Below are 17,121 nucleotides of genomic sequence, written 5' to 3'. Positions count from 1 at the left end.
TCCCCAATTCTTCCCACTCCAGGCCTCTGAATACCTCCTGTAAACATGCTGTGAATAGCATTGGAGATATCGTATCTCCCTGTCTGACGCCTTTCTTTATAGGGATTTTGTTGCTTTCTTTGTGGAGGACTACGGTGGCTGTGGAGCCGCTATAGATATCTTCCAGTATCTTTACATATGGCTCCTCTACACCCTGATTCCGTAGTGCCTCCATGACTGCTGAGGTTTCGACTGAATCAAACGTTTTCTCGTAATCAATGAAAGCTATATATAAGGGTTGGTTATATTCTGCACATTTCTCTATCACTTGATTGATAGTGTGAATATGGTCTATTGTTGAGTAGCCTTTACGGAATCCTGCCTGGTCCTTTGGTTGACAGAAGTCTAAGGTGTTCCTGATTCTATTTGCGATTACCTTAGTAAATACTTTGTAGGCAACGGACAGTAAGCTGATCGGTCTATAGGTAGTTATAAACCTCAGAAAACATGACTAGACCCTTATCGACTCTCCTCAGTCCTCATCAAACGATGTCCAGCGAAGCTGTCGCAAAAACACCCCTACAATTGCCGAGGGGGGTATGCAATGCTTCATTGATGGTGGGGATGCTTGTTTTGAGCTTGTTCTTTATTGAAACGTATGCTGTTCCGTGTGTTGTATGGGTGATCTCAATGAATGTATGCACTGTTCGCTTCACTTTGCTGAGCGCTTGTAGCCTCTGCCTTACTTGGGTATGAGCCATCGTATTTTTTTTTGCTTTCTTAAGGGGGTATGAGCCATTGTTTAGGAGGTCATGAGCCATTGCATTCGTTTTACTTGACGGACGGATAAATTTCTCGTTCGGTAGGCATATGAATACTTACGCATTTTTTTAAAGAAAGTCACAGTTTCGCCAGAAAGGCGAAGCATCGATTGCGACAGTAAATTAGCAGATACCATACGAAGTAAGCATAGCACTTTTATCGGCCGTATCAGCTTGTAATCATTCGCTCGCTAACTAAATTAACAAGCACGGTGCAGTGCGCAAAGCAGACATGCACACATCACACTTGATGATCGCGGGCGCTTGATGTAGGAACGCTGGCGTGAGCAGGCGCGGCAGCCGCAGCGAGTGAGATTACCTTCATTCTGACAACGCAAACTGAGCTCTGAGAACATACAACACGCACAAAGCTACGAGCCGTCGACGCACATAAGCTCTGCCCCAACGCAGATCGCTCTCAAGACACGGCCGAGCGACGGCGCGCGACCGCCACACACGCAGTTTCTGCCGGTGTAGGCGACGGTGTTATCGCCCTTGGATTTTATACGGAACATAATAATAATATTTGGGGTTTTACGTGCCAAAACCACTTTCTGATTATGAGGCACGCCGTAGTGGAGGACTCCGGAAATTTTGACCACCTTGGATTCTTTAACGTGCACCTAAATCTAAGCACACGGGTGTTTTCGCATTTCGCCCCCATCGAAATGCGGCCGCCGTGGCCGGGATTCGATCCCGCGACCTCGTGCTCAGCAGCCCAACACCATAGCCACTGAGTAACCACGGCGGGTCTATACGGAACATCATGGCGACGCCGACAACAGAAACGCGCCTGGAGTGTCCATATAATTGGTATCGAAATAAAGGTGGCCACGGCAAGGATTCAATCCTCGCCGTGGCCAACGCCACTGCTACCGCTCCGTAGCCAAGCGCGCTAACCACTGCGCCACCGTTGCACTGCACCACCGTTCCAACATGCGACAGTGATGAATATCTTCGAGGCTGCGTACGTGGTTGGGCTCTACCTGGCGGGCGTTTCACTAGATGGCGCATGATAGGAGTGGCGCCACTGTCGGCGCTGTGGAGTCTACATCATCAGGCGAGACAGCAAAACGCAGCCGGAGGCGCCAGTTCACTGCCGACCAAGTACTACTGCCGACGATCAACGCCAGCGTTCATCGGGCGCGATGCCTGCCGATCTCAACTTAATGATCACCTCTCCAATAAATGCAATCACTACTTCGCGAGGCGCCGGAATCGACTTAGGAATTCAAGAACATGACGCGCACAGTGCACAAAGTAAGGTACGCATCGACATACCACTTCCGATGGCCATGCTTACAAGGCAATGCTACCGTCGATCAACTTCCCGCAGATGCCTTCTCCGGAGCCCATGGATGACGACGGATGAGATGGAACGCGCTGCAGGTACCCGATGGACGACGACTACGACATCCCCCCAGAGTATGAGGTGGAGTTAGCCTACGAACCCGATGAAAAGATCTCTAGTGTCAACACCATGGTGCCGTTTGGAAAAGTACTGTCATCTCTCGGCAAAGTGGTGTCATCGTGCTGAAAAATGGTGTCATCGAGATAGAACACTCAACGCTACGTGCGTGGAACACTAATGAGAACTCCGCAAATAAAACTTAGCTGAGAGATCGCAACCTGGCCGGTTTGTCGTCTTGCGACCTCATACGCAGCAACATTACACTTGAAAACATAACACAGTAGCACTAAACTAAGCAACGTTCTGCCGCAACACTGAACTCAGCGACATAACTCGGCGACATAACTCGGCGACATAACTCAGCGACAAGTAACACTGTGATATTTACGCATCATTAGAATTGGTTAGGTGTCCCCAAAGTTTGTCTTTCTTATTTTTTTCATCATTAATAGTTTATTACTGCTGGATGGAAGATAGTGGCGTTTAGCGCAAGACCTCAACGAATGATTAATCGCACAGCTCTATAGTGCGTGAAGTTGCTTAGAGCTGCGGCATTTAAATGAGCTTCGAAGCAAATTACTAGAGATCAGAACACTCCCACCGCGGCTCGAGGCAGCCGCGAAGAGCTACGACCGAGACGATCAGCTCTGGGCCGTCCAGCAGGTTCTCGAGGCGCTCGAAAGGCACGGACCAACGAGCCGGCAACGGCGAGCGGAGACCCGCGCCGAGTAACGGCACCTTCGAGGATGACGTAGGCCCTCGTCGGGGCGCGCGAGCGCCCAACTGCAGGCATAAATAAAGTTTCTCCAATCCAATCCAATACTAGAGATCTTAACGCACACGTACTAGTACCGTCGTCCCATTCATGAATTCCTAGATATAACCTACAGAAACCCGCCGTGGTTGCTCAGTGGCTATGGTGTTCGGCTGCTAAGCACGAGGTCGCGGGATCGAATCCCGGCCATGGCGGCCGCATTTCGATGGGGGCGAAATGCGAAAACACCCGTGTGCTTAGACTTAGGTGCACGTTAAAGAACCCCAGGTGGTCGAAATTTCCGGAGTCCTCCACTACGGCGTGCCTCATAATCAGAAAGTGACCGGGGTCATTGGAGAAGTATGGGAGAGGCCTTTGCCCTGCAGTGGGCGTAACCAGGATGATGATGCTTGCAATTTTAATTTATTGCCTACATTGCTAAGCTGTATATTACCGATGTAATGGTCAACGGTCTATAAGAGTGAATTCTATCTTTCTCCCCCTTACTTTTATAAATTCATTCTACTTTGTGGCCAACTGTCTGGTACTTGTCTATCTTTTAAAGTTTTTTTCACTGCTTTCACCAGAGCTTCCTTATTACTTTTTGGTCCTAGTTCATTAATCAGCCTAACGGGGACCTCGTCTAGCCCCGTGGCTGTGCGCTTAGGAATTTTCTATTTGGCTTTCTTTCAGTTGAAATTTTTCAGCACCAGCTCTTTTTTCCACCTGGTCCTCTTTCATGCTCTTTTTTTCTTTCCGAATACAACCTCGTCATTGCCTTGGAAAGATTCGGCTGTTATTTTTCGGATGTAGTTTAATGCCGCTTCGCCTTACGGTTTGTTTCCAGCTTCGTCTAGGATACGTTGTTGTATTGTTGGTGACTTCGTGCCTAATAATTTTAAGTGGTTCCAAAATATTCTAGATCGGACCTTCTTTTTCTTGCGTATTTCTGACAACAACGTTCAGTTTCACCTTTTATCTTTGCTTGCACCAGTATTTGAACCATAGACTTTCTATCCCGGTGCATTTCCCATTTACTGGCTACTTCATCCTGCGGCAACTGCGCCTTCTTTGCCTGCCTGTGCTCTCGGGATGCTTTCTGTCGTTCGGCGATCGCTTCTCGTATCTCCCTGTTCCACCAGCTTTTCGGTTTCTTTTTTTCATTTCCAACGAACATGTTGTTCGTCTTACCCGTATTGCTGTCGTTATTACACTTAAAAGCTCACTATATTCCCACTCTTTACTTAGCCATTTGCCAAGTTCTTCCTCGACTGTAGTGACTATATTTGTTATTTGTTCAGCGTTCGAATTTGGACTGGTCATTTTGCACTCCTTGCTCTCTTTCCCAACTACATATCCCATTTTCAAAATGATGCCTTTTGGTCCCTCCATATGCTGTCTCAACTTATCATGACATTTTTCTCAACATTCCTCCCAACTTATCATGAATTCCTTCTGTCATCAGACAGTAATCAATGGAAAAGGTGCACCAGCTCCTTTTCTATCTGGTTCTTTTTCACGCTCTTTTCTTCTTCAGATACAACCTCGTCATTGCCTTGGACTCTGGCAGTGCCGTCTATCGACAGCCACCCGCATACCGGCTGATCACGTGCAAGTGTTGCCGATAGTCTGTCTAACCATAGAGAGACACCACAAAGCGCACAGCGCGTGAATGAATCTTAGCGCGAGCTATGCGTTAACAGCGAACAGTTGAGGGATTGCACGGGGATCTAGCACACAGGATGAGTCACGAAGTTATAGCCTATCGAATGCGCTGTCATGCTTGTCGGCAACATTTACAATCGCGCACAGCCAGCCCAACGGTGCGTGGAACAACCGGCGCCCACCCAACCATGACAGAGGCGTATTCATCCCCAAGTGCAGCCCCACCCACTGAGAAGCTTTGAGTCGTATCAGGAACAATGTACAACCATTAATGTGCATGCCCTACGGTTGGCATCGACGTTATACGCGAACAGTTCCAGGAGGACTACTATCTCAAAAGATACCGCACCGCTGCAAAACAATATACGCATTGCGTAAGCCCTTGCCGCACTTGCTCTAGGCTAGCAATCGCACCATGCCGCTTTTTACTCACCGCAGCTTCTCTTCACCGTGTGCGCGCTGCGCAATATAACGACTCATTATACGGCGCGCTTATGTAAATACTGAAGACTTGAATCGAAACAACAATGGAAACAAAAAAAAATAACCGTTACGCCGGTATGAATTACCCCTACTCCGCAGAAAATACGCTTCTGCGGGCATGCTTTTGTTGATAGACACGTGGTTCACTTTCAGTCTTTTGTCGGGGTTTTCCGTTTCGAAGCTACGTCTGGCACAAGGGCGTCGTAGTGGTGAGCTCCAGAGCAATTACTACACGTGGGGTTCTTTACGGCTCACCGTGAAGTTACAAACACTTTCAGCGTCGGAATGCGGCCACCGCAACAGGGACTCGAACCCGCGATATTGTGCTCGGAAGTGAAATGCATGCCACAGTAACCACAGACTCAGGCGTTGGACACACTCCCGAGTTTAGGGTTTCCAACCAAATTTCTTCTTTAGGTTCGATTTTTTACTCCGGTTTAGAGCAAACGGTTCGGTTTTGGTTATTTTCGGAGCACAGAAATGTAACCGCGCTACGACCAGTTGTAAAAGGTTTAGATTTGACTACGTAACGGAAAAACAACTACAGGAAACGAGCCTAAATTTATTACACACAAAAGCTCAACTACTGGGATCAGTAAGTGACAATGAGGAGAGAATGAGAGACCCAGCAACGACCTCACCTACCCGCAGTGAAAGAAAGTACGCAGAGAGTTAAGACTCGCAAACGCTTACGAACAGCGACCACGGGCGCAGAGTAGCGGAAGCTGGCCCAGTTACCCTTTCTTATTTGTGACTCTCTGTTGAATTCAGCTAAAGCCATATTATTACAGCAATTGTCGGAACCCCGAGGTACACTAGCTTAGACTTGCGAAAGAATCTCAGCAACTTACGGATTTCTTTCTTTTTTTCGCTTTCATATTACTCCATCTACAACTCTCGCATGGCGTTTCGTGTTTTTGCAGAGTTGGCGGCAGGCTCTTCGCAACAATAGAAGCGCATAGTACAGTGCGCGTCACCCTTGTGTAGAGCGTGCGAACGGCGGCCACCGGGGCACTCAGGAGACAGCAAGAGACGTATAACGGCAGTTGCTGAGCTCGAGATCAGATGCGTCTGGGCAGGTTTGGCCCCACAGACAGACAAGCCTTGCTCTTTCAGCGCCCGCGCGAGCGGATGCTTACGCAGCGCCTTCGTCTTGCCACTGCTACTTGCTTCCGCGGCAGCTCCGCTTTTGCGCAGAGCAAAGCAGCGCGAACCGATACCGTGGTTAGTTTCATGAAAAGTGCCTTTTCACTGACGCTTCCGCGGTCGGTGAAACAGCAAGACTCTTCTGTAAAGGGCTCAATATAGTCCGACGTAGCGTGAGCGCGCGCACGCGCTACGTCACGTTGGCGAGAACAGCGTCTATAGTTCGACCGATGGTTCGACGCACTGGCGCAGCCAACGTAACCGGGGGCCAACGCGCTCCGACGCGCCTGGCGTCGAGCGACGCTGGCCCGCGCGCCGATAACGTCGGTCTATTAACGCGCCTTAAGCTTAGACCCCACGTACGCGTCGAAAGGCGGCGTGATCTCGGGGAACAGCTCCTCTCTGTTATCGGGCGCTTGCGCTGCCTCGCGTCGGCGCGCCTGGCTACGCAGCTACGGCGCGGTACAATCAACTCTCAGTGAAGGCAATTTATAACATGCAAGCGCATCTTTCCTTTTTGTGCTGATCTAACAGCCATAAAAATATAACAATTACGTTTATAGATATTGAAGCAACTTGAAACACTGTCAATAACAACGTACGAAGCGGCGTCTGCCAAGACGTCTACGAGTGTGTCGCGTGAGCGCGCGCTGTCGCGCGCCTTTGTGGATGCAAACCGCCATTCCTCGCGTAGACGCGAGCTTGCGTGCGTCCGCAGGCGTACGTGTGGTACGGGCTTTATGTGTATCCAAACGTGCCCGGACGCATCTTATCTCGAGCCCAGACACTATCGTTAGACGTTGCTATAGCTGGCTCGGGAGCGCCCCGGCGGCCACTGTTCCCGCGCTCTACACAAGGGTGACGCGCACTGTACGTGCAGTCTATTGCTACATCAGCTCTCCCGACGCACTGGGGCTGCCTTTTAAATCGCTGCGCCATTCTATACTTCGAGAAAGCTGTGCGAGCACGGCAGCTTTCATGCGGGGTCAATTAACGCAGAGGGGCCACTAGAAGCGCGCGCATATCGGCACAGGCCCAACGGCTTCACCCCGGCATCTTTCTCTCGAATACAACTGACTAGGGTGGATAACGCAATGCTGCTTTTTCTTACGTGTCCCTCGAGAATACCGACGTGACATCCTCCCCTGCACCTCATGGAGCGCGTACCACCTTTCGTACAATATTTATCTCACTCCTTAAGTGCATGATATGCCGCCCTCGTCGCAAGTAATTGCTGCTGTTTGCGGTGAATATTCACGTTAAACAACAAGGTATATGCGAAGGGTGACTTATCTGAATATTTTAAAAAATATAATAGTATGTGTGCTTCCCTAGCGGTTACTTGGGTCGGTTTCCGAGTTTGACCTTTTCTCGCATCTACGCTTTATTTTGCCTACGACTGTGATAGAAATCAACCACCTGAAGCCACAAAGTCTTTCCGTTTATCAGCGATCATAGGTCTCTCACCACCGCCGCCTGAGCGTTGGCCGCTGGCGAATTGATGTTCACGGTTGTATTGCTAACACGCCTGTCTCCAGGCAAGCCGCGTTGAAAACAGCAAGAACGACCACACTTCTTCTAAAATGATAACAGGCATACGTGAATATACAAATGTGATAGCGCGGCTTAGCCACAAGTACAGACAATGCATCGATAAAAAGCTCCGAAAGTCAACCTGAACTGATAAACGTATTTATTGTTTCCTTCTCGGTTGAATTCCAACGTGAAAAAAATTGAAGAAAGATTTAACGTTCCGATCCAGTTCCGGACGTCGAAAAAATATCGGTTTTCGTTTCAGTTCCGGTTCGACACCCAGCCAGCGTCCAATAGAAAACAAGAGAGCTCTCCTGAGGACTCCCTCCATCGAAAGTTCTAAGCGTCATAGCTCATCTTCGTAAACCTCCAACAAGAATCACTTTACTACCTCCTTTAGGAAACAAAAGCACGGTGTATTAAACATTATAGTACAGTAGGCTGCCGAAGGAAAAATTCTGGCAAGAAAGCGGCTACGCTGTCTCAAACGGACTGCACTCATCTGCCTCTACAAAGCAGTAGCACATCAGCCCAAAATCAGACAAAATCGTGAAGTGGAAGGAAACCCGAATATCTGGAACGACACATCGTCGATGTAAACTCAAGTTGGAATAAAATATGACAACTTTAAAACATCCGGACACCCGTGACATCGTTTTCAAATGAATTACATCGTACTCAACGCATCAACGCAGACCAATCAGGCTCGCTTTCATTCACGTGCGCGATCAGCTGATAGAATTACATTGAATTTTCATACACGTATCAATGTAGGCACGGTTGACGTTTAACGAGTTTACAGCGTCTTCACACATATACTAAGTGGTTCTCGCCTGGCCGCATTTTCTAAAGCAAGCCGTGGTACCTAGAACGGCCCTCAAGCGCCCACGACAGCTACCTTTTCTCTCTCTGAGCACACATGTAGAACGACTTCATAATGAGGGTGTGGCATCTTATGTCGCTATCAGGCGGACGCAATCGGTAAGAGGATTAAGAGCGCAACCTGCTGCAGTGCAATGCTCGAGCATTGTTATGCTCGAGCATAACAAGCAGCCCCGTACGAAAGAGTAATAGGAAAGTAAAAAAGCTTCACTGAAACGTCACTTTTCCCTCCCAAAATATATCCGATCGAGTTTCTGTAGCTGCACTTGATCCACAGATCAGACGCAAAATGCAATGAAGACACCTCGCAGTACTTCAAGAACGACGTGTGCAACACTGCAAGCAAGCGCTTTAAAGTTAACGCGTGAAACAAAGGAGCGACCGGGCGCGAAATAAAAGCGCGCAACCACGAAGTCGCCCCAGCATGAGCGACGTGCATTTACCTGGGATCAAACGCACAGTGGACGGGTCCGAGTCCTGATCACCGATCGAGGGGGACAGTGGCGTCGAATTTTGACCGGCCAGCGAGTCGGGTGTTGTGACTTGGGTCACTTCGAACTTGCCGGTTGTCGTCGATGTAGCTTCCATGTTGAACGCGAAGCTTCGTCGACCGTGCACGCCGGCTTAACTTACCACGGGCATGGCGCCCACCGGCGTGTCAGATCGCACCGGAAACAAGTCAGAACGCGCAGCGCACGCCGAGTCAGACACGCGTCCCAGAACACACCGAAAAAACGACGAAACCAGCGGCCAACAGCGACCTGCAGCCTCGTCGCAGTGCTCGCGCGATCTGCCTCACCGGCGCCCGAACCGCTGCTGCAATGCACCGCGCACGCGCGACCGTGTCGCTCCGCATTCGGCCTCCTCGCCCCGTGGTCTGTCCGCGCGGGAAAACGAGTCCGTCCGTTCGAGGCTCGTTTCCCTAACACTAAATATTATTTCTGGATGTAAACACCTCTAAAAGGGAACTAAAAGCATCTCAGGGCTCCAAGTGTACATATTCGCTACAGTAGTAGACGCAGGACGTTAAGACCACAGCTATTTTTTTCCCTTTCAAATCAATGCCTCAGGCCTTTCCGAGCAGACGACGCAGCGCCGCTAGGCCGAAGTGGAGGCTCAGACCCTGGGCCCCGCCTTCGTTTTGTTCTCCTTTTCTTTGAATGGGAGAGGCGGATACTCTCGCTCCTAGAGCTACGCCGAGGTCCACGTTTGGTGGCGCCACATCACAAGTGCTCTTGAAATCGGCTGCTTTTTTTAGCTGGGCGCGAAGCAGACGACGCGGCCCCCTCCCTGTTTTTGTTCGTTCACGTTTGCGCCCGGTTGGGGAATCCTCTTTCTTTTTCCCTTCCGTGTGTCAATAGAAGAACTGGCGTCACCGCTCTTATCCAAGAACGGATAGGTTATATGCCGACTACTGTGCTAGTCAACGCTTTTGCCACCGGTTTTCCTTTAGCAGCCAAAGTTTGAAGGAGCAGATGGCTTGGTTCAACCTTCCTATGTTATCTAATTCTTCCGAAGTGACAAACTCATTCGCACAGGCCTACGTTGCAGTGTTTCATTTGGCTATGCACCGCTAACGCATTCGACGTAGCTCCCATAGTCGCTCAACCGTACACTGAAACTTCGCAGCCGCGCGTCGTGTTCTGTTCAGCAAGACAGCTATGAGCTATCCTGTTTTACAGAAGTAACGAATATTAAAATAGGAGGAAGAGGAATAAACTTTATTTGCAATTCAGTGCCATTTCACTGTATAAAGGTGGATGACCAGAGAAGCGTTTAGCGCACGACACATAGGGGACCCAGAATACTGAACACAGGTAGGAATATATTTATTGTCCTAAGCTGTGGTCATCGTGGCGATAGAGGTACGGACACACATTCGCGTATCACCTCTGTTATTAAATGTGTGCGTCACGTAATTGAATGCATGGCTCATACCTCCTTAAGCAATGCTCATACCCCCATAAACGCGGCCGCCCCATTACGACAACAAAAGAGAAGCGACATTCTACGCTAGAATGATGAGCGCGGCAACGCAGCCAGCTGTAGAAGAAGAGAACGAAGATGAACGCGCGAGCCGTAAACTAGCGGGTTTGCGTGGTTGGCACCGAGAATTTTTCAACAGTCCTTTTTGAAAAGTTGTACAGAACATTGTTACAGCGAAGCTGTTAAGGGCTTGTTTCCCCGGGATCGTGACCGTGTGTAGGCACAAAACTCCCCATACGTGTGCCGATCCCGAAGACGTGCAATGCCGCGTCGACCCGTGGCGGAGGTGAAGAAGGCCTTAATCACTCTCCATACGTGGGCCGATCCCGAAGATAGTGCAATGCCGGGCCGACCAACGGCGGAGGTGCAATTCGCCAATAAGGTGCCCACATGCACAGCTTCGCTGGTCATCCTTATTCACAGAGTGGAAAGGCACTGAATTTCCCAAAAACATCTGTCCTTACCCTTCTGCCTGAGACCTCTTTGGGTCCCATGTGTGGCAAGGGTAGTTCAAGGGCGCGTTACAGATCCCCGAGCCCCCAGGGCTATGTGCCCCTGAGCTTGGACCCTTTCTGCACTATCACCAGGATCGGCCACACGATGATTTGTTTTTTGTCAACATCTAAGACACACTTTTTCCAGATCCTAGCCATAGACAGCTTTGCTGTAAAAGCTTTACAGCTTAGCTGTAAAAATACGGATATTGAACCTTGCAATACCTGCGCGTCTAGAAGATTGGATGGTTTTGATATAACTTCTTTCAGTACAATACCTCCAAACAAAAACAAACTGACCCAAAGTAGCAAAGAAAGTTAGGCATGCTCCCGCATATAAAGAAAGCTAACGAAAGAGCGGTATAAAAGGTAAAACACTAATGTTGAATTCCAATAGCGGAGTCGGAGCAGTGGATGGACTCCGCGAGCGAGCACTCGACCCTGGCGTAGAGCAACGCCTACAGATCCGCGAGTGGAACACAACCTGCGCCGCCGGAGCAAGGCGGAAGCGGAAGTTCTATCACCGAGTCACCCAGGATACCTTGCGTGTTGTCATCTCCTTCCGCTGTTTGCTCCCAGCACCACCGCACCGGTAACTTCTCTCTTCTGCGCCGTTCACCTGTTGTTTATTTAAAAGTGCGGAATGGATATCTCGCCAAGCGTGCAGCAGCTTTTGCTTCCTCGCGAGTCGTGACCGGTGGCGCCTCCCAGCAGACAAACGTGGTAAAGGAAATACGTCACGCAGAGTTCCGGTCCACTCCGCCGATTTTGGCGGAGCACCTTTTTCTGCTCCACTGAGTGACTCCTGCTCTGAATCCCCTCCGACTCTCTCATTAGAACACCTTACTCCCGCCCTCACTCTGTCATTGGAACAAACTTGCTCCGAAATGAGCAGAAAAACTTGCTCCGACTCCGCCATTGGAATTCAACATAAGAAAGTTGAACATCCACTGCAGGTGCGAAGGTGAAATACGAAGAAGAGGAGCGTTCATTATGGTTCAAGTTTCAAGTAGGCAAGAATATCTCTTAAAACTCTGAAAGGACAAAAAATGCGCCCCCACCATAATATATATATATATATATATATATATATATATATATATATATATATATATACTTGTTTCTGACATTTAAAACTAAAGTTGTCATACTGACTGGCGAGTAAGGCAATGAATGGTTACCATATTCTTGAGTTCACAAGGTGAACATGTGAGAAATCAGCATCCCGAAAAGATCGATGGTAATGGCCACGTCTTCAGAAAGTACATGTGGTGCAAGTGTGACAATGTGGTTTTCTCTTTCGATTCGTTCATGGACAGTAGTGATACGAAGTTGGAAACCACAATAAACGTGTCCGTCTCTTAATTCATGAGCGATAGTAACTGTATAGCGCTATCATCTTTGCACAGCTGATGTACTTGGTTTTAACCGTACGTATATTCTTTCCTCCTCTCTTTCCCAATCATCTTTCTTTCTTCTTTTTTTTTTTTAAAGAGAAATGTTGGTCAACTAGGTCTAATGGGCGACAGATATGGGAGTATTTAGGCGTGTTCCCAGCTTAGAACAAGGGAGGATGTATTTTCTACCATTTAGGCACTTCGGCAAAGTGAAAGGACAGCGAATAAGGTTCAAGAAAAACCTTCGCTCCATTTTAACACTTCCAAAAAAAGCAGCAATTTCTCGATCTTGAATAAAACGGCGGGTGTTGCGACATGCGAACAGGGGTCTCAGCCGTACGACAGAGCCTCAAGGGAACTGCCGCAAGGAAACAACGGTGCGCGCCCACGGCGACGGCACTCCCGCGTAATTCAATTTCGCAAGAGCCACCGGCGCCGTGCGATGCTGCGCACGCCGCAGGTAGCAACGATAGAGTCAGATGCTCCAACGGCTCTCTCAAGTCGAGTACCCTGCCGAGGACGACAGATTTAGGAAGACAACAGCACGTTTTTTTTTTGTTAAATGGACGGTCAACTGCCAAATTTCGAAGCCCGCACTCAGACGCTCCGAGTTTGCCCTAAACACGGAGACGTATTTTCAAAAACACCGACAGTGAACTTCTTTCCGCATTCATCCAGCGTAATGGAACGACCGCACTACTTTTGGTTCGCGACGTCTGAGGCGGGGTGACGCATGAGGAAGAATCCCCTGCCAGGCGCAGCATGTATGGAGCACGGAAAAAAATAAGAAACACAGCTGTGAAAGAACAGCGATGGAATGTCCCGATGTTTCTTCCTTTATTATTTTTTCCCCTCTGCATTGGACGAAGTTGCGCACTCTTCCTTTGGAAGAATCCCCTCTCTGCCGGCAGGCTGCATAACATTCGGCAAGATCTCGGGTTGGAGCTAATATAGTGAGCAGCGGCGAGTATTTTCTACGTGAATACTTGTCACATACCAAAGAACACCTACCACAGCCTTGGCTCATTAACCATGAAGAGTTTGAAGAGCAAAAGTGTGTCCACGTATTTCGAATATTCTGAAGCCTGTAGGAGACGGCAGTCTGGCGTCACACAGAAGGTCTCTCTCTAGCCTATATACCACCGTCTCGTAACGGAGGCTAAGCGGGCGCACGCCGTCGGCCGAGATTACTTGAAGAGGGTTGCTTCTTTCGTGAAGAAGTACGAGGTCGAAAGGATGAGGAACGGAACAGGGGGTTTATTTACACTGGAAAGGCAAGCTTATGTACACAGAACAAGTGGTAACAAGCCGCTCTAAATTTGGCGAATTCATCGAGCGTCTGCGGTGATCTGAAGACGGAATTGCGCTTGAGAACTACAGCTGGCGTCTCACCTGTAGCGGGAGCCGAATAGAAACTCGATGTCGCGTTCGCCGTACTTTAAACGCCACCAATATTCCAGCCGTCTTTTACCATCTCCGCCGCAGATTCATTCATCCTTTCTCTATAATCTATCTCCACTCCACCAAGTGGGGCACGGGGCTGCCTTTCGACGCCTGTAAGGCGATTTCTAGGAAGAGGAGTTGCTTGGCAAATACACCATCACTCCAGGGCATTAGAGTTAGACGCCAGCAGCATCTGTTTAGAAAGTTTTCATTGAAGCGCAGTAACCACTTCAGTCGAAGGGCGGTGTTACCATACACGCCTTCTTGTGTTGAGCCGAAGTGCTCGGTGGCGGAACATTAGAACACGAGGATAACTGCGCTCCTGGCCGACGTAAAATGTGGAGCGCCATGCTCGTCTCACGAGGCCAGTCGACGGCGGTTGTTGCTCGTGCTGTGGCTTAGAAATTACTGATATAAAGTGCACATCCCTGGGAATCAGTGACGCCGGAGGGTCTCATCGGATAAAAGGCCACGGTGTGTCGGTTCAACGCCGATGTTCAAGAGTTTCTTTTTTCTTTTTTTTTTTGGCGGGGGGGGGGGGGGGAGGGGCAGAAAGATGCTTAAGATTAGATGGTCTGAAACAACGGATCCTAAGGGGGCGGATAATAAACGATGCAGCCAATAAATCCATTCATCCACCCGTCCGTCCGTCCATCCATCCAATCAACATACCTGAAGAACATAATTACACTTGGTGTTTGGCCATGGGCTCGATTTTATAATTGCGGTACTACAGAAGTTGGCTAAGAATGTTGGGCTGTGGTCGAACCTATACACATACCGTCGCTATGCGCTGTTGTATCGTTTTCCCAGCCGTTTCCCAGAATTCCCGGAATAGTGTCTGTGAGAATTCATAAACAGTTGATACTCGCGCTTAGTAGTGCATGGGTTATCCCTGCGTCTTTGGTTTGCCATTCGTTTTGACAGGTACCAAATATGCCAAGATGATCACCTAACCAACTTGCCACCTTCTATTGTTCTATTCCAGCTATTGTTCAGCTTCCTCTGCGGCAAACTAATTGACACGCATAGTGCACTCCCACAGTCAGCTATTGAAACGTACAGTTAATTCTGTTTTCCGCACATTGGAAGAATGGCTGGAACCGAATCAACATGAAGCTTAGTACAGCAAAAAGAAGAGACAAAAAAATCTATACCCACTGAAGCTACTAATTACACCAGGTGCGAGTTCTTCGTTTGTTTAGCCTTCGTATAACATGCCGATGTCACACACATATAGAGTAGCAGCGATGTAGCCATTATATGCTGAGCAAGAGCTCGGTGTCGTTCATTCAGAAGTGAGTCTGAGTTGGTCACGAGTGCACACAGAATAGCACGCGACGTGATCGTATATGTCCTGCTTATCATGAACTCAGTTACACTCAAGACGTTTTTTTTTTTGAACTAGCAATATCAAATCAAACGAAACGATTGGGTTTAACTACCCGAAGCAACACACCAGCTTTGAGAGAGGCCGTAGTGGGGGAAGGGGGGGGGGGGGGCTCCGCACTAAGTTCTGCCACTTGGGGTTCCATAACGTGGACTCCCACCAATATAAAACGTTTTTGCCATTACCCCCACATCAAAATGCCACCACCGTGGCTGGGAATCGAATCCGCTACCCCGTGCTGACCAGAAGGACGTTGCAGACACTGACGGGTTCATGGACTACAGAGAAAGCGCGCAAATCATACCCCGTGTTAAGAAGCAGCAGCAATGGTGAAGGGAAGCGCACTCATATAACGTAACATTTAGAACTCAGGGCTCTCCAAAATTTTCCCGAACCCTCTATTAAATTCATGAAAGCGCTCCTGAGTGAACTAGACAAAAGTCGGTAGGCAACAAAGTGGCCTAATCTACCCTTAATTCGTACGGTACGTCCGTGTTCAACGAAGATTCGTAAGCACGTCAGGACGCTATGACATCCATGGTACCGCCGTAGACGAAGCTCGAAGCATGTGCCACGTGGCTATAATAAATAATAATAATATTTGGGGTTTTACGTGCCAAAACCACTTTCTGATTATGAGGCACGCCGTAGTGGAGGACTCCGGAAATTTTGACCACCTGGGGTTCTTTAACGTGCACCTAAATCTAAGCACACGGGTGTTTTCGCATTTCGCCCCCATCGAAATGCGGCCGCCGTGGCCGGGATTCGATCCCGCGACCTCGTGCTCAGCAGCCCAACACCATAGCCACTGAGCCACCACGGCGGGTGCTATAATAAATAAACTCGAGCTGCACACTGCAAGGGACGCGAACGATGCAGAAACACACAGCAATGCGAATAGATTTGTCTGATGCAAGCATCGCTCAAACATAGGACGCTCTATTTGACACACACACACACACACACACACACACACACACACACACACACACACACACACACACACACACACACACACATATATATATATATATATATATATATATATATATATATATATATATATATATATATATATATATATATATATAAACGAAGCACCGTTTAAGGCCGACGGGACAAACGCACACCCTCTCTATACGGAGCATTGTTTCCCCAAGTAAATGAATAATGATGATTGATCCAGCATCGCCTAAGCTCACGATGTGGACTGCGCTGCAGTCGATCATCCTGCATACCCCTTTTGCCCTTCCCCATCACAGGGTAGCAAACTGGATATATATATATATATATATATATATATATATATATATATATATATATATATATATATATATATATATATATATATCGGCAAGCTACATTATCAGTTTAAATATCATTTGAACGCAAAGCGGCTGGAAAATAGCTAGTGTGTACAGTGCTTTGAGCGCACGATAAAGAACTGATGGGATCAAATTAGTTCTAAGCCTTTCACTGCCGCCCCGCTCATAGTTCTAGTTTTGCTTGCGACGTCAAATCCAATCAATCAATCAATCAATCGAGTCATCTGATGATAGCTTAGCGCAGCGACAGAAACGACCTTTATATTACGTTGATCTTAACCCCCCCCCCCCCCCGAAAAAAAAAATTTGCATTTCTCGAAGCAATAGAAAGCAGCTGAACGTTACTGCACTGCTTATAAACCGAGGTTGTTAGCATATTTACCAGTTACAGGCTTCAATAGGTTTAGAATGT

The 17,121-nt window shown here is 48.4% G+C and overlaps 1 protein-coding gene across 2 annotated transcripts in view; it reads right to left on the bottom strand.

Moving 5' to 3' along the window:
- The window catches only part of kcc (solute carrier family 12 member kcc), a 449,856-nt gene that overhangs the window by 336,923 nt on the left and 95,812 nt on the right, over positions 1-17,121 (bottom strand). Inside the window, exon 1 of one of the 2 annotated variants that reach the window (XM_075668651.1) lies at positions 9,118-9,432. The exons of the other annotated variant lie outside the window; for it this stretch is intronic. Coding sequence (XP_075524766.1) covers positions 9,118-9,262 — 145 coding nt within the window. The 5' untranslated portion in view covers positions 9,263-9,432. Of the gene's footprint in view, positions 1-9,117; positions 9,433-17,121 lie in introns of those variants that run through there. 2 annotated transcript variants of the gene reach the window in all.

The sequence above is a fragment of the Dermacentor variabilis genome, chromosome 1 (genome assembly GCF_050947875.1).
Source record: "Dermacentor variabilis isolate Ectoservices chromosome 1, ASM5094787v1, whole genome shotgun sequence".
Lineage (NCBI taxonomy): Eukaryota > Metazoa > Arthropoda > Arachnida > Ixodida > Ixodidae > Dermacentor > Dermacentor variabilis.
Note: the sequence above shows the minus strand (reverse complement) of the source record. Positions and strands in the feature narration are given on the sequence as shown.